At 31.6% G+C, this 26,255-nt stretch overlaps 1 protein-coding gene across 1 annotated transcript; it reads left to right on the plus strand.

Moving 5' to 3' along the window:
• The first annotated feature begins 1,598 nt into the window (after positions 1-1,598).
• LOC123008126 (homeotic protein proboscipedia) lies at positions 1,599-25,672 on the plus strand. The gene is made up of 3 exons (XM_044403754.1): positions 1,599-2,087; positions 23,676-23,818; positions 23,866-25,672. Exons 1-3 carry the CDS (start codon positions 1,697-1,699, stop codon positions 25,303-25,305), a joined length of 1,974 nt encoding a protein of 657 aa, XP_044259689.1. The 5' UTR covers positions 1,599-1,696; the 3' UTR covers positions 25,306-25,672.
• Positions 25,673-26,255: the final 583 nt, after the last annotated feature.

A 26,255-nucleotide genomic window follows, 5' to 3' on the forward strand; every position in this document is an offset into this window, starting at 1 on the left:
TTTCTTTTGGTTTTTCTATTTAATTAAATGTATTTCACTATTTCTCAAAACTTTTTACCACCTACATCGCTTTGACATTAATATATCAAATGAAATAGTTTTAATAAATACTGAAATACATTTGACAAAAGAGAAAAACCAAAAGAAAAAACTGTAACACTTTTTAATTAACAATTAGTTTATACGTAGGTATTAATTGTATTATGATAAAAATTTTAGTAAAAGATGTTATTGCTTACAAGTTTTGAAAAACAATTTAAAAATAAAAGTAAAATCTGACATTTTTGTATAAAATCTTTATCATCCTGTATTTTTGATAATAAGTGAATTTTTGTCTACCTATACAGAGTGCGCTAGAACTCGTAAGATGCCAGGAACATGAAAAAAAAATCTATCTATAAAAATTTCGAAGTTATGAGAATTTAAATTTTGCACTTTGACTCTATTTATTTCTGTTGAAAAAATAATTTTTCAAGTTTTTTTTCTACATGCTATTAGAAGAGGAAACAAAGAAGCTGTATCCTAAATTGTAACTCTGTTTAATGTTATATATGGCTTTTATTAGCAAATTTTTGTACCTTTACTAAATAATAATAAAAAAACATGTACAAGATCATCAGTATCATTAAATAGACATAAAAAAATGTCAAATGCTAAAAATTAACTTAAAAATTTTGTGATATAAAATTTTTTTAACATTTTTTACATGTTTCTGATATCTTATCTTACTTGAAATTCTTTTCTGAGGAGCGAGTTCTAACACATAATAAAATATAATTAGTTTTAAACTAAGATAATTATTAGAAAAATAATACCTAATGTTTGATAGATACATAAAAAATGAACCCACTTTTGAAGTAGACAACTAGAAGGTAAAAATACTAAAAAAACTTTGTAGTTAACTATTTGTTTTATCTATAAYGCAATTAAAATAACAAATGGGTTACAAAATAAAAAGCAATAACAAATGTATTCTTACGAAATTTACCTATTTTTTGTTCACATTTAAAAAAATTCAATAGAAAACTGGGCTATAAGGCTTTTGAATGCATTCGTCAGCTGATGACGGCGTTATTGATATTTAAGAATAAGATGTAAGGAACATCAAATGATAAGAGATACTTACGCCCCTCCAAACATTTGAGAAGCGCGCGTCGTCAGCGTCACGACGCTGAAGTCCCTCGGTATTTAACAGCGCATCGGCAACCACGCGGTGCATACGATTCTTGTTCGTGACGTGTCCCTTGCACCCTCACTCACATTTTCAAAAATTTCGTAAACTTTCTGGATCACAGTGTATACTCTCCTGTGAATTTTTTGCGGTATCAAAAAGTGTCCGAAATTTGCATGTCGGTAATTCCCCGATTCCGAATCCCGCATTCTCTAAAATCAGGTATTCGTTTATTTTTAAATAATTTTAACGTTGTAATTGCGGCCTCGTCACGCTAACGCAAATCCCGCCTCCCGGAGCCGTCCCTGCCCACGGAGCGCTCCGCCATTGGTTCTCCACGACACCACGTGACCGGCCATCATCCTCCTCAATGAGAAAGAAACAAAAACAACCGTCACTAACAGTAACTGTGAACACACACGTAACAATCGTTTCCTATTTCCAGCTGGCTCCGCTTGAATTTCGCGGGTTTTGTGACTAGTGAGTGGACCTAGTGATTGTGATGGTTCCTAGTGACTCCGGTCAATGAGAGTCAAACATCCGCTCCGGATGCCGACGGGACACTTAGACGACGACGACTTCGTGGTGGTCAAGACGAGGTCCAACAGTCCCGAGGCCGGAGGCGGCGGCTTCTGGCTGGCGGCGGCGTCGGGAGCGCCGCATCCTGCGGCTTTGCCCATCGAGGGATGCAATGAAACCGGCTTTATTAACAGCCAACCATCGATGGCTGAGTTCATGACAGCCCTGCCGCATCTTTCCGGAGATATGACCCATGGGGCGTCCATCAGTCCACAGAACACGCCGCCGGCAGGATACCCCATGGATGTACCACACGGGATGGGATCCCCAGGAGTCAACGTACCGGAATATCCCTGGATGAAGGAGAAGAAAACCACGAGAAAGAGTAGCCAGCAAGGTAATTTTTAATTAAAAAATTACCGTCGGAGTCAATCCTTCAAGAATAAGACTCACCATTAGCCTTACTTTAATATTCTTTATTTAAACTTTCAACCAGCAAATATTTAATATTTTTTGGTGAACGTGTTTAAAAAATTATGCTTTATTGTTAATGGGCACAAAAACCATTCGTGATGTTCCCTTACTTGTACCGTGTATCATATTACAGAAAGACATTAAAATATTATTGCCTTTAAGCATGCAATGCTACTGTAGGCGTTGACATTTCTGCACGCACTTCTTCTTTTACTTGCTTTTTCAGATATAATTTTTTTAATAGACTACGTACGACTTCCTTCATATATAATTTACTTCAAGTCGAAGCTAAATTATAAATCATTATTGGATTTTTCATATGAGACAAGCGATGACTGGAATAAATAAGGGTACCTACTCCAAGTAATTATAGCGGCTATACAAGTAAAATTAATTAAATAAAAATGAAAAAAAAATTGTTAATTAATTATGATGTATTGACGACAAACCAATCTTTATTATTTTAGAGAGAAAGTGGATCGTTGAATAGAAACAGATTACATGTAAAAAAGAAATATCAATCAATGCAAACTTCTGAAAATACTCTGTCATATCTTATTTAAAAATAATAAACTCTGAAACCATATTACGTCAATGACATACACAAAGTAGAAATGTTTTTTATAAATGTACTAGTATTATGAAAATGTTTTAAAGATCTTTGCTTAAGAGTATCAAGTCAATGTTAAAAAAAAAACAAAGTGAACTTAAACACCTTTAAAGGACCAAAGAATATTCTAATCTTGTTTTAAACATACAGGGTTCGCCAGAACTCGCACCCCATAGAAAAATGCCATATAAGGTAAGAACCAGGAACATGGAAAAAATCTTTAAAAAATATTATCTATAAAAAATTTGAAGTTATGAGAGTTCAAATTTTGCACTTTGACTCTATTTATTTCTGTTGGAAAAATAATTTTCCACGTTTTTTTGCTGCAAGCTGTTTATTAGAAGAGGTAAGAAGGAAGCTGTATCCTAAATTGCAACTTTGTTTAATGTTATTTATGGCTTTTATTCGCAAAATTTTTGTATCTTTATTAAATAATTGTAAAAAAATCATATACAATATTATCAGTATCATTAAACAGACATAAAAAAATCTCAAATGTCAAAAAATAAGTGTCAAAATTTTTTCACAGATAGAATTTTTTAAACATTTTTTTCATGTTCCTGATATCCTATCTTATTTAATTTTTCTCTGGGGCGCGAGTTCTGGCGCACTCTGCATATTTATGTACATATGGATGTATGTACAGGGTGTTTCACACAACTTTACGAAGCTTGCGCCTAATGTTCGCACCCAAATATACAAAAGTCACAAAACACTGGATACAAAAAATACACTTCTAACTATTTAACTTTTGGAAACCTATCACAGTAGTTGTCAAACTAATCACTGTTTCATTAATAGACATAAACTGTAGGTTTTCAGAAACAATTATCATTTGTTCTATCAAGAGACGGCATGATTATGACTCTAGTTTATCTATCTTAATCACTAACGAACTAAAAACGTTGTAATTTAAGGGTGAACAAACTAAAGAAGATTATTCAATTTTCAAAATGTGAAAATCAAGTTCGTATCGGAATATGTATTATTGATTGCATCTTACAGGCGCAGGCCTCGTAAAATTACGTGAAACACCCTGTATATGTATACAATTACAAGAGTCCATAGCGGGTGTTTCTTTTTAATTTGGCGTCAAAACTATCCATGAAAGTTAGATTGTGAACAAACCATCTTATTGAAAGTTATTAATCTGATATTTGACATCTCGTCGGGCGTATTAAAAATTGTGGTTCGTTCCCAACAAACTCATATTACCATGGCTATGACGCCAAATTTAAATATATACCCGTTTTATGCAAAGAAGAAAACAACACGTCAGAAAATTGAAGAAATTTTAGTATAATACCACATAAAAAAGTGTACTTTTTGACTAGTTCTTTTTATACATTAACACGTTTTCCATCTTTTAAAAATAATTTGTACATATTATGTATTTAAGAATTTATTTAACCGTGTTTCTAAATTTTGTTATTTTTAATTTATCAAATTAATCAATTTAGTTTAAAAAAAGTTTTACAAGTAGTTTATAAATAAAAGTAATTATTTCTACGCATTACACCACATATATTGCTATGTTCTAAAACAATAATAATTTTCTCAATATTTGCTTTGACTGGACATAAATTTATTTTTTCAAACATTATACTTACTTGTAATTTTATACTGGTTCTATGGTTCATTTAAGCTTACCTCTTATGTTGTCATTAAAAACAATACGTGAATAAGACCGTATTTTGTAAGTAGGAACAGTTGCGGAATTAAAATTTCGGGCAGTATAGTCATTTTCATAATGTAAACTCTAAAACAACCTTTCCATTAGTAACCACTTTTTTTACTCTTGTCATGTTTTTGTCATTTTGACACTAAGTTCAATTAATAAATTTCCTAAGACAATTGATTAACAATTTTAACAACAAAAAAAGTAAATGTCAGTCATGATGACTGTGATAGAAAAGTACTGCCCGAAATTTTAATTCCGCAACTATACATAAAATACACTTACCATAACATTTTGTCAATTTTCACATTATTTTAACAAACTTTATATCAATTTCTAAATTTAGTAAAATTTCTGATCCAATATTAGGTAGTGTTAGGAAAAAAATTGAAGACAACACAACTTCTATATTTAAAAATCACAGTCTGTTAAATTCCCACTCTATAATGGTTGCTCGAATTTAAAGTACAACCTCAATTTTTAAACTCAATAAAACTTTTGTTGCCTTAATAGTTATAAGTACATTGTGTGTTCTGTAATTATTTATTTTAATAGCTTCATTAAAAAATAATTAAAGAATTTATTGTTCAAGATTTTTTGATTTGAAAACAAGTTTTTGGTGTACATATTGTTTTTTATAATGTAAAAGATTCTACACGTATGACTTGTAAATATTCCAGTTATATTAAATTAAACAACTGTAACTTCAACAAATGTCTAACTATAATATACTACTCTTAAATATAATTTATCAAATATATGCCATCATAATTTCTTAAAAATAAAATAAACATGTGTAGATAAAAAATTGTACAAGATGTTTATAAAATAACGTATCTACAGGTGTGTTAGAACTCGCGACCCAGAGAAAAATTTCAACTACGATAAGATACCAGAAACATGAAAAAAATGTTTAAAAAATTCTATCTGTCGAATTTTGACACTTATTTTTTAACATTTAACATTTTTTTATGTCTATTTAATGACACTGATAACCTTGTATATATTTTTTTTTATAATTATCTAGTAAAGGTACAAAAATTTTGCTAATAAAAGTCACAAATAACATTAAATATACAGTTACAATTTAGAATACAGCTTTCGTGTTTCCTCATCTAATAGCCTATAGTAAAAAAAGTTGGAAAATTATTTTTCTAACAGAAATAAATGAAATCAAAGTGCAAAATTTAAACTCTCGAAATTTTTATAAATAGAATTTTTTTAACATTTTTTTTTCCATGTTTCTTGGCATTTTTCTCTGTGGCGCGAGTTCTGGTGCAGCCTGTGTATCAAGCATATGAACGTATGTCTTAAATGGTAACATCAATAAATATGTCAGTTGTCTGTCAAATTTACCAATTTTTAAACACATTAAATATTGATTAAAACCAATTTTTTTACTACAAACTAAAAAATCAGTAGTTGACAACAATATTTTCGTACGCATCATTACAATGTTACCCACTGTCTCTGGTATACCTATAGTGAATGTTTTGACATTTCATTAAACATATTCTAAAAATATTTTTTTATAAAAACTTTTAATATGATCATTTAGGACTGTTTAAGTTGGCAACAAATTTAAAAGTATTTTTGTTAATAATTTGTAACACTGCAACCGAGTACCGTATTGCTTGACAAATACTTGACGTACAGCCCCTCAAGATTATTAAATTGAAGTATACTCCAGTGATATACTTTAAAAATTAAAGTCACGATTGCCAACAGGTTCATTCGTTCTTGATCATCTTGTACTATACATATAATATCCGATAAATCATTACGTCATTTTTAATACATGAAAATTATGAAATATGCTATATTTCATACTGTCTCGTAAATTAAGCTTTCCGGCCCCATCGTGAGTTCGGCAAGTGAGCTATTATCAGAGCCAGTAAACCTTCCATTCGTACTGTAATATTTAACTTACCAGATGTATAACGTTACTATTAGGAAAGTCCACTAAATTATTAAATGTGTAAACAATTGTATGTAATTATAAGTTGCGAATTTGAGGCTGTGCATAAGAGTGGCCAGAAGCAGAATAAAATAAAAGATTATTATTATTATTATTATTAGGCTTCTACAATATTAGGAGTATGTATTTTGTAATTTTTTACTAGTTTTTATTTTTATAATTATGTAATATTTTTTTTTATTTTTATGATTTTAGGAAATCTAAAAAATTAAAAATTAATTGAATTAAATCCAAATTGAAAGTTTTAATGTTTGCTCAGTAATCATTTGTTTTGTGATAGGTAGTAAATTACAAATGTTTGTAATTGTTAATTTGTTTTAATTTTTTATTAACCCTCTTAGGTAGAATTATTTTTCTTATTTAGTTAATTAGAATTTTTCGTACATTTTAGTGTGTGGTATCTGATCGAAACTCTTAAAAAATGCCTTGTCTAGGTTAGTTACGTATTTAATCGTTGTAATCCTTCTTGTTAACAAATAAGGCGTCTATCGAGTCAATTGGCGTGCATTAAGTTGGTGGTTTAGTTGTTGTCGGAAGATGAAGTGTCCAAAGGGGCAGTGGTTGGCCGGAATGATCTGTAAATGGAGTGTCGGATGTCGAGCCGAGCTATATTTCATGCTGCCGTCGGCGTCGGGACGGCATCGCCACTGTTCACGTTGCTCCCTGCTGAAACGAGCCGTTTGACTCCCGCTGGGCCTCCGCAGGTCCCGATCCGATGTTTAGCGCTCTGTTATGTATTGCAAGGGTGCCACACGACATCAATGAACCTGTGGATTCACATTTGTTGAGCTTATTAAATCGACCAGTTATCATTTAGCAAAGAGCGATTGTGTTAGACAATGTTAATTGAATGATATTACCACCCGCGACGTTTGAATGATTAACGTTCACGACCGACGTGACGGTAATGCTTTACAACACCGACTGAACCAACACTCAGATTTTTTCAGAGTTTCAGCTTCCAAAAATTACAATTTTATAAAGTTATTTAATATTACAAACTTATGGACCTACTAATGAATTTATTCACTACATTAATTTTCAGTTGATCGTATGTATTTAAATTTGTTGCCCACTACATGAAATAGTCATTTTTGCCAACAATACTTCCGATTAATGTCTTTGTATTAATGATTAACAAATAAAAAAACAATATTAAAATAAACTTTAACATTTTATTATCCTTTCGAAAAACCAATCTTAATTTTTAACAAATAATGCATCAAGATGTTTCATGTGTGACTCTCTCAAAAAGTTATTGTTATTACACATAGTTCTTAATTTAAAAGTTACATATTTTAAAAATACATTGCATCAGAATAATCATTTATTATAGTTAAAATGTAATTTTCACATACATAATTTACGAATGCTTGCTCTTAAAACATTTAAAAATTAAAGATTTAAACTTAAATGTTTTCTAAAACCTTAAGCTACATACTTGATTATTACCTACTTATTACACCCATTTTATGAGTGAAAAAAAATAAATTGAAGGGCTTATTGTAAAAACGTGATAAGACACATAATCAAATTATTGAGAAATAGGACTTCGAAGTTTCAGAAAAATCTATAAAATTTATATTTTGACATTATAATTGATAGGTTTTTTGATAAGTACAGTAACTCAGACAGTAACCTCCACAAATCTTTTGGAAAAGACCCAAACTCCTGACTTGTAATAGTTTTGATGATTACCATGTAGCTTGTCACGTTTTTACAATAACCCTTTCAATTAATAAGTGTGATCTATTGATCTACGAGTATATCACAATCATATAAGGTATATGTATACCTATATTTTTTACACTTTTAGAAACACATTTTTAACTCTTTGCTAAAAAAGAACTTGCATTGTAAATACCTAATGGTAATAAATAGAAAATACCAAATACCTAATACCTCTTAATACATTTCAATTTTAAGGCAGACTACTAATTTTTTATACATAGATAAAATAACATGATTTGTATAATTTGTAGTTAGATTCATCTTGATTTTACAAAAAATATTTTTTTAAAACAATGTAGCATTTAAAAAATATTAAAATGTTTGTAAGTAGCTACTTATTTTGTAGTTACTTAGACAACTGGAGTTTCATTGACAGTTTAAAAATCGAGGTTGTAGTTTAAATTTGAGCGACCGAAGGAGGCGAGAATTTAATAGGCGAAATTTTTAAACTATAAAACTTGTGTACCTAGTCTTCAACACTAATATTGAATCAGAAAATTTACTAAATTTAGAAATTATTATGAAGAAGTATGTGCTTTTTGAAGTATGTACTTTTTTTCAAGAACCAAAAAAGAAAAAAAATGGAACAACACAAACAGAAATTAAAAAGTAATAGTGCAAAATTTATTTAAAAAAGAGGTCTAGTTTTCATTCTATACTTAGGTAAAAGAAAATAATCTGACAATAGCTGACAATATAGCTGACAATATTAAAATACCAGAAAAACACACTATCGAATATCAAAATCAAAACAAAATTGTTAGGAAATAAAATACAGCATAACATTTTTTTCTCTACTAACTTTAAAAGAGATCATTATACTCGTAATATATCGTGTTTAATGCTTGAGAAATTGATTTTCTCTACATTAGCCAATAATAGATTTTCCTCTCCTACAAGCAGATAATAAAAACAATTGACAATGTTGGCATGATTAATACAAACGATCAAGGTTGGTATGTGTTGATTTGATATTAAGTTGTTACTTTTTATACATTACACAAGTCAACATAAATTTTGTACTTGACATAAGGGTATGCAGTTACATAAGTTTATCGACACTCGTCCGAAAAAAATTATATTTATAAAAAGTTTGCTTTTGTAATCAAAAGCACATTATTTTAATATTTACGAAAATCTATTATTTTAATCATCTAACTGATGAAATTATTCAAGTAGGTTATATTAGTAAGTATACAAAATAATAAAAAAAAGTTTAGAAGTAAACTTAGTTTCTTTTCTGGTCATGTCCATAACTACTTTATTTAACTAAACACCAGATCTCATAACATTTTTATTATACGTATTGGTTTTGACAACGATATTCGAAACCTCTCGATAAAAACATTCTTCTTGCGAGAATGTTATATTTAATTTTTTAAATAAGCATGTAATATATTTTTTAATAATTTCTGCAACTCAAATCCTTAAGCCTTTATCATGTTTTCAACTAATTTTCGATTATATTTTTCTCTAAAAAACAAAAACAACTACTTAGAAATTATACCTACAGCTTTTGTCACTATTAAGCAATTTTAGAAATTTGTTATTGTCAAAAAATTTTAAACTGTAAACCAACAAAGGTTTCAAAAGCATCTTTTAAAAAAAATGTAAATATTTTTCCTTCATTTTGGTGCCTGATAAATAAAAGAATCATAAGATAAACCCAGGCACAAGCAAAAAGATTTTTTGTATGGATGTCTACTATAAGTAACATAGTTATACAGGGTGTTTCACGCAACTTTATGAAGCTTGCGCCTAATATAGGTACGCACCTAAATATACAAAAGTCACAAAACAAAAAATTCACATCTAATTATTTAATTTTTGGAAACCCATGGCAGTAGTCGGCAAACTAATCATTGTTTCATTAATAGTCATAAACTGCAGTTTTTCATAAACAATTATCATTTGTTCTATGAAGAGACGGCATAAATATGATTCTGTTCTGGTTTTGCAATCTTAATCACTAACTAACTAAAAACGTTGTAATTTTTAAAAGGGTGAACAAACTAGAGAAGAACATCCAATTTTTCAAAATTTGTTAACGACTTTGTATAGAAAATGTACCTATTACTGATTGCATCTTACAGGCGCAAACCTCGTAAAATTATGTGAAACACCCTGTATTAGGTTCAAAATGTATAACTGTAAAACTACAATTTTTTGAAAAAATTGCGGAATGTTTCTGGTGTCTAGAGCACACTCCAGCAAGATTACACTTATGAAAAAACTGATGAAAAAATAATATATATATAAACTACGAGAAAAAAAACAATTTTACAACTTGGCTTTCTTTATTACTTTTGACACTTTCAAGTAGTTATAATTAATCGTATAATTATTTTTATAGCTTAGCTATAAAAATTGTCTTTTCTTTCTTGGTTTATATATAATTAGTACCTATTAAAACAACTAGAAGAAAACAAAATCAGAATAAACTATAAAAAACACATAAAATATAAAATAAATACAGGTTTAAAATTATGACTATCAAAATTCTTAAAAAACAATACTTTTAGACAAATGCTAAAAAGTTATTGTTGGTAACTCATTGTTATTTTATTGCTCACAAACTCTTTTTATAAGAGATAAAGAGTTTATTCTTCAAATCAAAATACACATAAACATGTATTTTGCAGTTTTTTCGCAGTTTTTTCAAACATACATGACTATACATTTTATTTTTAATGTGATTATAAAAAATGTTTAGTAGAAATAAAAGATAATAATTTTGTTTTTAAAACTTTTTGATATATCGTGATATTCGTCGGTGATGGAGCGTAACTAATGAGCTTTTTGTCTTGTTGTGCTTATATCTTGGTGAGAAAAACCATATTTCTATAATTTGTGAACATATGCCGCTATTTTAAAACATCGTGGAAGGGCAGGTCAATGATGTCGATATGATGACGCGTCACCTTGCGGCTACAGATTGATTTATGACGGGCTTTGGATTAATTAACGGCATCGAGGGACACATCCCGCATCAACCCACAGCACTCCCAAACATCCCAACCACTGTCGCAGAACGCTCATAATTGTTTCTTGCACGGTACGATTTAATCATCAATCATTAAGTGTATCCTCCGTGTCTCTCACACGAAAAATATCTTTTTTTAGAGATGGTTAATACTTTTTATTAAAATAATAGAAAAACACAGAATTTTATTAATTAAATTTCAACTTTGATCAGGCTTTGAGTCTAATCACGCTTTCAACTCGCACCCGTCGCATACATTTCTCGGGAAATCTGTTTCCGATGCTGTAATATCAACGCTAGAACAAGACGGAGCCTCGCAAGGATTATACGTGCAAGGTAATGAAGAAGGATAGGCCGAGATATGGGTACAACGACAGCCAATGAGTAGTTGGAGCAGGGATTACCGAGGAGTTATCTCTAATTTGAGACGGATTTAGTGTCCTGGGAATCCTTTAAATTGGATCCTGCTCCCGTGTGCACGCGGCCTCTTTACCGCACTCGACAGCTACATTTTTGCCACGATACGAATTTAAATCCTTTGCGAGAGTTTTATCTGTATTTAGTGCGATTTACTACCGATGCTTAAACTGTCATCACTGCAACTATCGATAAAAAGGATTGAAATGAATAAATTAAAGAAGATTTCCTGTCAGTAATTATGTGGATGTGCTCGCAACAAACTTATTAAAATGTGCACACCGGAATAAATTGGTACTTCCAGTTTTACGAGAAGCTACTAAGTAGAAAGATACAAGAATGTATTATTAGAAGAATTTTTTAGAAATTCAGATTAAGGTTAAACGAATTTAACGTTTAAAACAACGAATGCATATTCATTGTTATTAGCTAAAGCACGGTTTTATCATATCTGATCAAAAATTAAAAATAACACTTGCTTAATCTAATTATGAGCTAATAAGTTCCAATCACTAAAATAAATATGAAGTAAAATTGATTTTTAAATCTATCACTAATAATAACTACATATTTTACCATTGATTTAAGCTAATTGTTTTTAATCGAACAGAAATTAATAATCAGTGTTAATGGCATACTTTATGCACAAGATTTTTTACATTTTTTTTATTAATTTAATGAATTATGTTACAAGTCAGTTTAAAAACATAGTATAAATAGGTACAGACATTTCATTTTTAATCTATTACAAAGAGAAGGTTGCTCAAATTTTTATACTAATATTTTATGTTTATTAAACAAATATAAATGTTGCTCCAGTATTGATACGTATATTTCACAAATTTCATAAGTAATTCTTATTGTTTTTTTTTAATACATACATATTAGCCTGCTGTCAGTATTTTATAATTAGATAATTCTTTGAAAAATGGAATGTCTAGTCCACCTCCAAATACCTACCTCCCATAATTAGTTGTTTAGTTGAAAAATCAACTTAGTAACCTTGAAGAATCAAGAGCTTTCAAGGTTATTTTTCAAACCTTGACGTCGCTGGTATCAAAGAATTTATCAAACCTTGAATTGAAATATCAAATTAGGCATAACCGAAATTATCAATTCAACTTTCTAGAATCATCATGTTTGATAATTTATCATAATTACATAAAGATAAGCCTAATAGTTCCAGTTCACTCTTCTGAAATTTATCAAACCTATTGTTTGGCTTTGTTTCAGGTCAAAATAAATCAAATTCTAGGAAATGTTAGGCAATGCTGACGTAAGAGCAATTTGAAAACAAGAAAACATTTGAGTATAAGTGAAATATTGTGTATGAGCGTTAAAGACTTTCACATTTTCAAATGTCCAACGTTTCACATTGAAGCTCGCAATTAACAATTTCTTCGGTGTATTTTTCAAAGTTTTGTCGGAAAGATAAGCCCATCAGAGATTGGAAAGGTGAGAGTTCGAGTAGAGACGTGAGGTCTGGTCACTTTGGGGAGCCCTCGGATCAATTCATTATACCCGAGAGGGTCCGAATTTGCACCGTCATCTTTGAGCTATCCTTCCAACACCCTGCACCGATTACTTGCTGAAAAATGACGCAGATTTTATTTATGCTTTTTTCCGTCGATCAGATTTATGGATGGGAAATTTTTACAGGTTTATGACTTTTGTCAAAGAATTTCTATTGAAAATTATTTGTAAAGAATTCTAATTGAAATCACAGGATGGGGCTTGTTTAATTTGACACGGAATTACGAAGTGCTACTTTGACAAACTCGTGCCGCTTCAAATACTATCAAAAATCGGTATAAGATAAATACAAAATAGTGAATAACATGTTTGTTGTTTTTAACTTTCTTGACCGTTAGAAATGACTAAAAGAATGTCATTCTTTTGACTAACTGTTAACTTACAAACAGTACTTTCTGCATGCGACAAATAATTTTAGAAAAAGTACAATGGAAGTCTCTGTTTCCGCTATCAAAGAGAAATTTAGGAAGCAGTTATGTGAAAAAACTTAATCAGATGAAAAATCTGTTGTAAGCACGATCATCTTGAGTGTCTATTATTTTCTTTTATTTAAGTTTTTTTTTAACATTAAACGTGAAATCATATAGATATGGAAAGAAAGACTATTTGTAAAATTCGAAATATCTGAAGAGTAATTTTCAGTTAATTTAAACTAAAAAATATTTTTAAATAATGTAGTAAACATAGAAACAATGCTAAGCACTAACTGCAGATAATTGTAACAACAATAAATTCAATTGTCAACAACATAAACTTTAATTTTCATTGTTTGATCATTTACTTTATTTTCTGAGCCAAAGCTTCGGTCAGATGATATTCTCATTAAAATGGACATTTTTTAAACTTTGAAGAAAGCCCTATGTTCAATTTGAAAAAATACAGATAAATCCATGGCTCATTCAGTGATAGTCTCAATACCGTACCTACAATTTACGAGCAATGAAATAAAAAATTGGTATGGTGTTCGGACTTTTTTAAAGCAAATTTAATTTTCTACAACCTTGTTTTTTAATTTAAAAAATTTTAATCGTATGTGCAACGTTTTTAAAAAAAAAATTAAAAACAAGAAGCAAAACAAAATTTTTGTTTTCAATTTTTAAAATTATTGTTGTCAGAAAATTTTTGCTGTAACTTCATTAAAATTTATGCTATAACTTTGATATAACAAAATACTATGAAATATTTAATGTTTTATCTGTCTGTCATTTTTCTGTTTGTCTTTATGATCCCCATTTAAATAACACAATTTTTTATTTCGTTGCTCTTAAATTGTATAGACACGCTACTGAGACTATCATTGGATGACACCAATACATTGATCTGTGCTTTTTTAAACTAAACATAAAGCCTTAAAAAATGTCGCTGTATATTTATTCAAATACATGTTGTTGTAAGAATAGAATATTTTATTTTATAACAGTAACGTGTTATTGCTTTTTACATAATTTTTTTGTAGCTTGTAATGTTTGTACAATTCATGTATGTACAAGGTAAAATAGTAAACTATATAATACTGTATATTAGGTACACTTGGTTGCAAAAAAATCTAAAAATGCCAAAGCATGTCAAATGTCAGATATTTAAATTTATCCATCGTTTGAACATCGCTTAATTCTAAAAGGTTAAGTTAGAACTGACAGTTAATCTGTAACACTCACTAGTCATTGCATTTTCACGTAAGTACTCAACTAATTGATTATCTTGATTTGCATTTGATGCTCTCGACATTTAGTGCGGCATTGCAAAAAAATAAATAAAAAAATATTTTAATGCGACAGATGACAAATTGACAGCTAAATTGACAAGAGCAAAACCTGTTTCAATATAAAGAAAATTCAATTTTCCGTTTTTATTGCAACCAACTGTACCTATTTTGAATTGGATTAATATTTTTAAATCTTGTCTTAAAAGATCCTTAAGCAGGTTGGTCAAATCGAAGTTGTATTTAAGACAGTTTTTATTAAAATAAAACAAGTATTTCGAAAATGTTGTATTATAATATTTATTTTTATTTACACATATACAAACTCGTTATAAAAACCATCACAATATAAGAAAATTTTGAGTCTATATCTTTTAACTAGGGGAAGGTGGGGCAGGTAGTTACATTTTTAACAACTTTTTTTTTTCTTCCAATCTGTTTCATCAGAAAAAAATCTACATGTATAGGCTTAAACTATATACATTTAACTTAAAGTATAAAATTATTATATACTTTTAATAATAAACATTTTTTTTATATTTTTTTTAATTCAATAATGCAGATTGTATCAATGTGCCCTGCAATGACTCAAGTTGTTACAGTATATGGGGTAAGTTGTTACATACATAAAAATATATAATAAAATAGAACAACAGTCATCAATCCTCATCAACAGATGTACAGTGTTATGCATACGTATTAGTTTTTTCACCATTTTTCTTTTGTCCTTGCTGCTATTTTCACTTAGTTAGCTTTCTTTTAAAGTCCCGTTACTCTTTATTATTTTCTTTCGATTTTCCCTTGCCCTAGCTTCTGCTTCCAAAATGCATTCTTCACAGGAGTGTCAGTTAGAACTGCCGTCTTCTGCAGTTAACTTTTTCCTCACGAGGAGGAGCCTTTGGGAATGGTTTTACTGTAACAACTGCCCTATAGAAAATGTAACAATGTGCCTCCACGTGCATTTGATAGGTTAAGTTTTATTTGATAGAAAGCAGTTAGTGGTATAACAAAAATATTTCACACTTCTTGCCTGTAATAATATGCGTTTAAGAGGATGTAATTAGTTGAATTGGATTACTTACCGTTTTGCTGATAAAACAAAATTTGTAAATTATAGTAAAACAACTTTCAGTGGCGCAAAATATACTAGTGTTAATATCTTTTTTGATAGGTTTGACATCAATACAATATTCTGTTGATAGATGGCTCATGATTTTAAGTTTCTAGTAAAATAATATTGAATATTTAAATGAAACACTACAGGTGGCACAAGCAATGTAAACGTACCCCATGTTAATGCAAAAAAAATACTTGCATTAACACAATATTATAAAATTGATTATAGAATTGCTGTAGGTCGTCCAAACCTGTTTTTGCAATGAAAGTTTTTGTACTGCTTTGTATACAAACAATCATCTGTAATTCTTAACACTCTATTAGAAAAATATGCGGTGAATGTCTATATAATTGTTTAATCCATTCATGTTGTTCCACTGCTCGTCCCGGCAGTACGGAGCAGTGATTTAAAAAAAATCCCATTGTACTTAGCCTGCATCTGTTATCCTGCAAGTCATGCGGTAGCAAGATCAAAGATTTGCCGGTCGCGAGTCATCTTCTTCTCCCTGGACCACCTACTCCTTTCGTCTAACAAGAAAACCGTTCGAATCCTCCTCATCGCAAAAACAACACGGAAAATGTCGAGATTCATATTCCCAACAAACTGTCCAACTGTAACTCACCTTCCAGCGCACATAAAAATGACATTCCAGTTTCTTAACGGAACACTGCGTTGAAATTATTGCCGTTCCCATAATCACCACAAGTCATTAAGTTCCCACTGTTTATTCATAATTCCTTAGAAGAATCGTTATAAAAACGATTTTCTCCGCTGTGCCTGGGGTCGCATTTGCGTATTTGCCCCTCTTCGTTATACTCCCGACCGGCAAAGTGCAAGTCCTGTTCGCCCAACATGTAAAGAATTAACGTGATGGGTAATTAACTGCAATATTTTTAAAACGGAAAATGTCAGAACGCCAATAAAAAGGCACGGCACATCAACCAAAGAAAAACTTCTTCGCACCAATCGAAGATTTGCAACAAGAAAGGTTACAACAAACAGACATCAGCAATAAACCTTCTATGGTTGGATTTCCTATACGCCTTTGTGGAGCTTCTTGCTGTTTTCGTTTTATCTCATTTCTTTGATTTCTTATCGCCGGTTTTCTTGTCTTGTCACTCGCGACAACTGTCTAGGGGCAAAAAGTGCGTTCGCGAAGAGTCATTATCGTGAAAATTGCGTCGAAAGTGGAGAATTTGAATCTCTTACATGCTCGTTGTTAAGAAATGATTAATAGTAAAATTGAATGCAATTTGCTTATAGCTAACGTTGCTATCTCGGCACAATCGGAGCATGGCGATGTGATGAACATAGATGTTTTAGTAGGAGATGATAGTATTATTAATAGTGGTGTCTGGTTGTGGGTGATGTGCAAGTCATTCTACGTCACTTGGCTCCCGTTGTTTTCCTGATCGATACCGCTAACATTTTCGTGTCATCGTCGTCGACTCATCTTCCAGATTTCCTCCAAAGAATCAAATAGAATTCGGGAATTGTCTATTGCTGAAATGTAGCAAGTTTTCTTTTAATTGAAAGTAAATTCTTTCATGCTTGTTGAGTACGCTGTCCGAATGACTGATGGATGGGCTGCGGACGCGGTTACAATGCCTTACATGGCCTTTGTGTCTACGTTTGTGTTAGATCAATGAGTGAGACTGCCGCTGTTACGCTCTGTGACTGATACTTCTTTAATCATTGATTATCCACAACACGAAACCACTCTGGCTTTATTTATACCTTCGCAAAAACAAACAATACTAGACAACACTAACGCCATCTTCACGTATCCACAACTGGATATGTAATCTACATTTGACCTAAATTTTTCATTTTTAAATAGATTAAAAGCTTAAAAATCGAAAGCTCCAGGTCAAAGTGGTCGCACTGTTAATGGATTGTTCTTCGTGAGCTGTCAAAGAGTATCGATCTTCCTGGCGACGAGTTAATTAGATCGAAAGCAAAGTTATGAAGGGCGCGATTCCGTTCTGTATGAAGGAAGAATTTAGTTAAATATTATCGTGGCCGGAGTGGGACCTGCCGGAGATTTATGCGGGGGTTGGGGCAACTGCAGCGATATTTAACTTGGTGGTGGTTCGTTGCGGCGGATTTTAATCTACATGCACAAGGTTTTTACCCTCGTTCTCCCTCGCGGAACTCGAGCAAAGACTCAACGATAAAAACATCTTGTAGCGCAAGATTTACTTCTTCAGCCACATATTCAAATTATCAAGAAATTTGTTTTTCTTATTTTTACAAGTTTAATGTTTGAAAAGTTTTAATGCTCTGATAATTTGGACGTTGGGGTTGGTTATTTATGGGCGCGATCAATTCACATGTTATGAGGCTTGAATGGGATTTATTCCGACTATTTATCTTGGATGCAGAAGTGAAGGTGCGTCCTTTTCAACTCCCAATACAAGAAAACGAGCGATTTATCATAGGTAAATTTTTAATTGTTTTGTTTCTAATGGAGTTAAGATACAAAGTGCTGATTTATGTCTGGGTCTATCGGAGGAGTAAATTAATGTTTTATCGCTAATTGTCCGATTCAATTCACAACTCTCAATTAGTTGTGATATCACAAGTCCTATCTGGTGTAATATATAAGTTAGGGATGAAACAAAAAGGAAATATATCCATTTTGCTTGTTTTTGCTTCCGGTCTCTGGAGCTGTCTACATGAGGCGAGGGTCGTGAGCGGCCAGCGGTCATTCTATTAGCATCTACAATCTAGATGGCCGTTCTTGTGGGGTCCCTTACTTTACACTCTACATTATTATGTGTCTCTTATCTGACCACGCTTTCGTATATAATCCACATTCATCTCAAGTGACCACTCAAATTTGATTAATTTGCACATACATTCATGAATATTCAAACTAAAGAAAAATAAATAATTCACCACGAAACAATCAAATTATTTAATATTTAAATTTGTTGTATTTTAAGTGAAATCGTGGGGAATGTAGATAGTAAAACGATATCTAAATGGCAATTTGGGAGTTGTTAGCAGTGGTTAGTAGAGTGGCGCGAGTGGTTGTGTCGACAGCAGTGCTTTGGCGGGGATTTATGGTACTATAACTCCGGACCCGGAGTTGCTAACGGGCCACAAGCAGCGCGTGCCTGTATCCGGCTGTGACACTCGACAATATGTAAGAGCAGGTGCCAGATTACAGAGATTTCCTTCATATTTGTTTTATGGCACTCGATATATTTATAGCTTTTCCAACACATTTTCACTACAAATCGACCTGTTGAACGCCATAAATATTCATTTAACGCACATTTAACCCATCACAACCTAAACACTCAACATCTAAGACTAATTATTAATTCTGTACTATTTACAACACATCGCGAAAAATGTCTCGTTAGTTCTTTAGTTTCCTACATATTATTAAATTATTACAATAATTTAATTGCTATATTTTTTCACAAGTAGTAAAAATAAAATAAAATTTTATTTTATTTTCAAATAAATAAAACAATAGACATTTATTCAAATTGTAGAAGATTTTTCATCGGATACAAAAATCTGAAAAGGCATTTGAAGTGAATATTTCATTACCTAAGACAAAGGGCTAATACACTTTAAAATACAGTAAAACCTCCCTTAACGGACATCTCTAGATAGCGGACACCTCTTGATAACGGACATTTTTGTAGGAACGTAACTAATACATAGGAATGTAAAATTCTCTCTGCAACGGACACTCTGATTAGCGGATGCGGACAGAGTAATTTTCCCCATTTACATATAAATTTACCTCCTACAACAGACATCAGACCGACAGAGGAGTATACTCTAAAACAAATACTAAAGTCTACTCTAAAGAACGTACGAAGAAAAATACACCGCCGCTGGTGCCGATCTCACGGTTACGACCATGGAATTTGTAAAATGAAATGGAGCTGCCATTTGGTCCTCAAAAATACAACCAGCAGTGTACAGTTAAATGTTTTTGTTGCATTACCACCTACTTACTTCAATAATAAGTAATATAAATGAATGGTTTTAGTCTTATCAGTAAATGTGAACTGTGTTATAAATGAACTTTTATAAGATTTAATGATTACATTAATGAGTTGCACAATACAGAAAAACCCCAAGAAAAACTTGTTGGTTAAAGTAATATAATAAGTACCTAATGGTCTAAACAAAAAAAAATTAATTAATTAATTAATTTTCTTGTAATGCTTTTGATTTCTTAATTTTTGCATTTTTTTATTTTATTTTGTTCTTTTGAATAAAAGGCTTTTTATTTATTTTTTATTAATTTTGCACACCTCTCATTAAAAGACACCTCTTCATAACGAACAAATCAAAATTCCCCATCGGTGTCCGTTGTTGATAGGTTTTACTGTAATAATTTTGAAAAAACTAATTGCAACTCGAAATTTTTACTCAATTCTACATAAAGTAAGTCAACGCTGGAGTAATCCAGCTGCTCGAATTGTCAAAAAATCGTTTTCAAATTATGTTTAAAAATTGACAAAAATTAACAAAATATTGCATGATAAGTCAGATACTACTTATAGAACATAATGTAGTACATTATGTAGGTATTATTATGATGCAAAATCGTAATTCTGGTAAATGTTTATGTTTAGAAATATCAAGATTTAAAAAATGCATTTTGCACGTTTTTGATTCCATAGTTAGGTATTGTACAAGTTGACAAAGTAAGATTTTTTCCTAGTGAAAAATGTTTGACTTAGTTATTTTTTGAAAAGAAAACATTGCTTTGTCTACACGTAATATTTTATCCTTAAACCAGTATTCTAATTGTAGGTAACTATAGTAACTAAAAATTTTAGAAATGTAAAAAAAATGCAAAAAAACAGTGTTTTTACAAAACAGATGTGAAAACAACGTGTACACGTTGAGTGTGTACACACAGAAATACCAAACTCAACTCTAATTTTGCTTGCTTAAGGTCAACGTAGTAACAAGATATTTAGTAACAGTTGAATAAAAAAGTTTTTTTATTTTGGCCTCACAATGGGCATTTTGTGCAACTGAAAACAGCGGCAAAAAATGCAATTTTGGGACACTGATTTTTGGTGACATTTTATGCAATACTTTGGCCATCACTGGTCATAGGCTGTTGTTTTTAAGTAATAAATTGTTGCAGTTCACCGTATTTCACCAAAAGTAATGCAATTTAAGCTATTTTTAAGCAATTTGGATACCGCACACGTCAAAGTGTCAAAAATTTTGACGGTCAAATATAATAATAAATTTAATTTAAAAAGCGCTCAATTGAATAGTATAAAAACGCGTGTTACAACCTCTCATTGTGATACTCGTGCATTTTAACACAATGGGAGTGTTTCTAAAACTCGTTTTTTAATATACTATTTCAAATAATTTATTTGTATTATTATTTTCATTGTACATAAACAGATTATTTAAAAATTATATTTTTAAAGTTAGTATTAACCAAGTCATAAATCTTAATAGAGCTCAGACATTTAAAGTATATAGCAGAATATACACAAAGCGTAATTCAAAGATGTTTAAAAAACAATAATTGAAAATGAAAAACCTATACCTACCTAATGATTTATGAAAATATTGTCAAAATAAATTTTATAAACAAGTAGCGCACTACGGCTAGTAAAAAATTTATTTTGTACGCAACTAAAAATACTAATAACGCTGACTGTTTGATATCTAGAGTAGCCTATTGAAATTTGGCAAGTTATATGATAAGACTGTGGTTGAATGACAATAAAATAGCCTACTCTGGTCTAAAACAAAAATAAATGTATTATAGGTATTTACAATTGAGTGCAAAAAAACGCTAACTGTCAAATTTTTCAGAGATTACATAGTGTGAAAAAAATTGTTCCTAAAATGGTTAGAAAACTATATCAAAAGAAATGTATTGACTGTCTTGTCAATAAAGTGTCATAGTCAGTGTTAAAAACAAAATGGAAAAACATGGAAAAACTTGATAGAAGTTTGGAAGATGCCTGACAATTATGAAATTGTGAATTGTGACAAAGACAACGTCAAAAAACTGGCATCATTTATTAACAGGCCAAATTAGGTACATTATAAAAAAAAACAATTTGCGTTTTTTTGCACTCAAGTGTTGTACCTATACCTAATATTTTGGAATAAATTGGAAAAAAAATAAATAAATGGAATAAATATGACCATTACTAAAGAAGAACATATTTTATGTTTTCCTGTGTACTGATTTGTAATTTGAAAAATTAAAAAAGTTGTGAAAATAACAATTTTTGGAATTCTTTCCACCTATATCTCTGCGGGCTAATGCGTGTAAAATCTCGTGCACGCATCTAAATATTTATGAGTCTGTATCTTTGAAATTGTACACCTGAAGCGACGCAATTATAGCACCATTTGGCATTTCTTTTTCGAAAAATTTGAATAATTAATAAGCATCTTTATCGTTTGGGAAAAAACCTCATCATGACCGCAAGCAATGCTCGTGAAGCTTTAGAATCGTCTGGTACACACAGAGAGCGAGGTAGAGTACGTGATTGACGTATTCCTCATCAGTATTCCGGCGTTGCGATTGGACAGACGCAGCTGTCAATCAAAAAGTTTTGCACGCGCCTCCCCTACCGTTCGCTTTTCGAAAAGCCCCGCAATGTATTGGAATATTTTTATTCCCCGTTTAATACTTCGTATAAAAATTAAATGGAAATGTGTAGGTGCCTCGAAGAGGGTGAAATTTAATTCACATTTTAAGCGATTTTAAAACCGTTTTAAATAACTTCAATTTTGCGTGATCTTGTTTTTCTACTTAATCTTAATTGAATTATGCAAGCGGGAACGATACTCGTGCACTAGGTTACCCTGACACACACACCACAAATAATATCGATTGGGATCGCTGACTTTTATTATCAAATGAAAATGATATTTCGCCACTAGTACACAATTTAGCTTGTTTTCATAACAATTTGCTCACTTCCTCTTCTCTCATCGTTTTGACACTATTTCAACAAGCATCAAGTGTTGAAGAAATAGCCTGACATCTTTAAATACATTATTAGCTCCCAAACTCGCGTCCTCTATTATTTTTACTATCCTCATCAAAAAAGCCAAGGCCGTAATAATTTTTATTATTATATATTGTCAACAATAACTCTATTTGGCGCAGATCTTCTTTGTCATTTTTGTAATTGTTTTTTGCATCTAAATTTCCCACAACCGTACATTTTTAACAATTGGAAGCATCTATTGTTGTTTACAATGCTGCTGTATCATTATTTCAATTACAACAATTTCTATAATAACTGTCCCCAACATTACATGATTTTGAAGTCCATGACAGAGAGGATTTTTGTGATGTCCATTTTTTTGTAGTCAAACACCATGAAATTGATATGATAGCAACTCTTTATATTACAACTATTGTAAAGGATAATGTAATCATAAAGCCGTGATTATTTTGCGTGCAATGGCGACTCTAATGAGTAATGGCGGCTTAAGTAGGTTTTGATCACAGAGAATTTATAAAGAAGAGCGCTACCGTCTAGCTAAGAAATTAAATTTTTAAAATAAAGATTGAAATTAATTATAAATTTGGTTTCTTATTCACTATTCTGATTTATTGTTAGCAAGTGATATCCTGATATTAAATCCCACCTGGTGGCAGATGTTAACAAAGTTTATTTGGAAATAGGAAACATGAAAAGTTTCACAATTGCTAGTTCGACCGAATCATTCCACCCACAAACTATCGTTCCAGATATTAAAGATAATAATAATATTTTTGCAGAAAATGGACTTCCAAGAAGATTAAGGACAGCATATACCAACACCCAGTTGTTAGAATTAGAAAAGGAGTTTCACTTTAATAAATATCTATGTCGTCCTAGAAGAATAGAAATAGCTGCTTCTCTAGACCTTACCGAACGTCAGGTACATCTTGAAAACTCTAGTTGCAAAATGGTAAAATCCTGTTTTAGGTAAAAGTTTGGTTTCAAAACCGGCGCATGAAACACAAACGACAAACCCTCGGCAAACAGGGCGAGGACGGCGACGACAAAGACTCGATCACCAGCGACGGTGGCAAAAACGGTAAACTCTCCGACAAGTTTTTGGACGACGAAATGTCCAAGAAGAGTTGTCAAGGATGCGAAATGCCTTCGGCCGGTCTTTGCGGCTCCCACGACGAAATTCCCGACATCAGTTCAACGAGAGGCAACAACAACAACACCCCAAGTGCAACAAACAACAACACGAATTTCAACAACAATAGTAACGGAGCGAGTAGTGTAGGAAGTTCGAGTCCTTTTGATAAACTCATCGAGGAAGATTCGCGATCGAACGAAGACAGTGGCCTGCATCCATCACCGAGAATAACGAAAAAAGTAAATTCTGTTAGTGTCAAAGTGGAGAATCGCAGGAATTCGCCAAATTCCTGCGAGAAAAAAATCGGATTGAGCAAGATTTCGCCGAAGGAAAGTCAAGAAGCTGTCAATGTGAAAATGTCACCTAAAAGTGCGTCACTACCCACAGGAAATAATATCCATCCTGGGTCAGTCGGGATGGCTTCAAATGTGATGTACCCGCATTTGAACCGATCTTCACCGACGACAGCAACAGCAATAGCATCGGCGACTGTCACTATACAAAATGTTAGTAACACGATTCCACCTTTTGCGTCCAGAGGGTCAATGCATTTTCCCAATCAGTACCAAATGAACCCAGAATATAGAAACGACCGGAAACACACCCAACAACACTACCAAATAAACCAAAACATGTACCCTGGTGAAATGTACAACCCTGAACACACAACAGTAAACGAGAGCCAACCTTATGTTCGGAACACAAGTGTACCAACACAAGGAGTCACAAGAATATCGCGAGGACGTCAGTACAACTACCCCAACCACCAACAACAGTATTACTACAACAAAAACCATCCCAACTCCGAGAATTACATCAATCACCAGAATTACGTTCAGGGTTATCAAAGTGAGCACCCGAATTACAACCATTATGGTTACCACTACACCAGCGATGGTAGTGAAGTGGCTCACTTGCCCAACACCCATATGGGTCACGAATCAAATGCGACTTACTACCAAAATGAAAACATGTTACAGAAAAACCCAGAGTATTCAGGAAAAGTCGGTTATTATGAGAATAACCATTACAATAGTGATCCCAATTACATTTCCCCGGAAGTTTTCCCCAATACGAACAATACAATAATGACCCCACCTGCGAGTGTACAAACAGAGTCTAGTGATAATTACAATTCGTTTCATCAATTCTATTCCAGTGAGTCTTCACAAAATCAAGTTGCACCGACCGGTGAAAATAGTAACAGTTCGTCGGACTTTAATTTTTTGAGTAATTTGGCTAACGATTATACGCCGGAGTATTATCAGATTTGATTCAGTGCAATGGACAGTTCTGTCTTCTGTTAATTTTTACTGTTACTGATGTGATTTTTATTGTTTTTGGTTTTTCGATTCTAGTATTGTTCACGTTAAATGTATACACTTTATAAAAAACGCTTCTAGACAACATTTAGACAATCTAAAAAGTTATGTTTGTTATTGATACAATCAGAAAACAATCATTTTTGTTTCATCGCACGATCCCGCCGGAAGTCTCATTATTAACATAAATGTATGTACTATTTTAGGACAAACCTGTAGGTTGTTGTTGAATGTAAATACTTTGCAATTTAATGTAATACTAATATTGTACAGTTAGAGACACATTGGTACACTTTAGCATTTTAATTCGGAAAATATACGACTGTAGCTTTACGTGTTTTATTTCTACAAACTTAGATAAATAATAAAAAGAAAAACTTTAGGAGTTTAATTTGGAATTGGGTCTCATTGAATTGATGAGAAATATACATAGTGCAAATCATAGAACGGTATATTGGAAATAAGGTGTTTGACATTGATGGATTACCCTAAAAGCTGAGTGAGTCATCCAACCCTGAAGCGTCTCTTTCCCTCCCCGACCACAAGTCAGCTAATCTGAACACAGTTTTTTGCAATCAATTCATATTTAAAATTACAATTAAAATTGTATAAACAATGACAATTATATATAACCTAAGTTAATTATAGAACACGTATGTAACTTGAAAAATAATATTGAAAGCTCGGTTCAAAGCTTGATAAAAGCTTGCAAACGCCTCTGCCATCTATCAGTGAAGTGTTAAACCTTCAGCAATATGGTAGAAAACTTGAATTTGGTTTGTCCAAAACAAATTTCTGTATTTATATAATTTCTGTATAATGTAGGTGGACATTTTATGTACAGATTATTTGCACACTTTAAAATTTTGTTGTTATAAAATAACACAAATCAGTTTTGTGGT

The sequence above is a fragment of the Tribolium madens genome, unplaced genomic scaffold, assembly GCF_015345945.1.
Source record: "Tribolium madens isolate multiple individuals breed KSU strain unplaced genomic scaffold, Tmad_KSU_1.1 Scaffold_3;HRSCAF=73;Tcas5.2_LG2, whole genome shotgun sequence".
NCBI lineage: Eukaryota > Metazoa > Arthropoda > Insecta > Coleoptera > Tenebrionidae > Tribolium > Tribolium madens.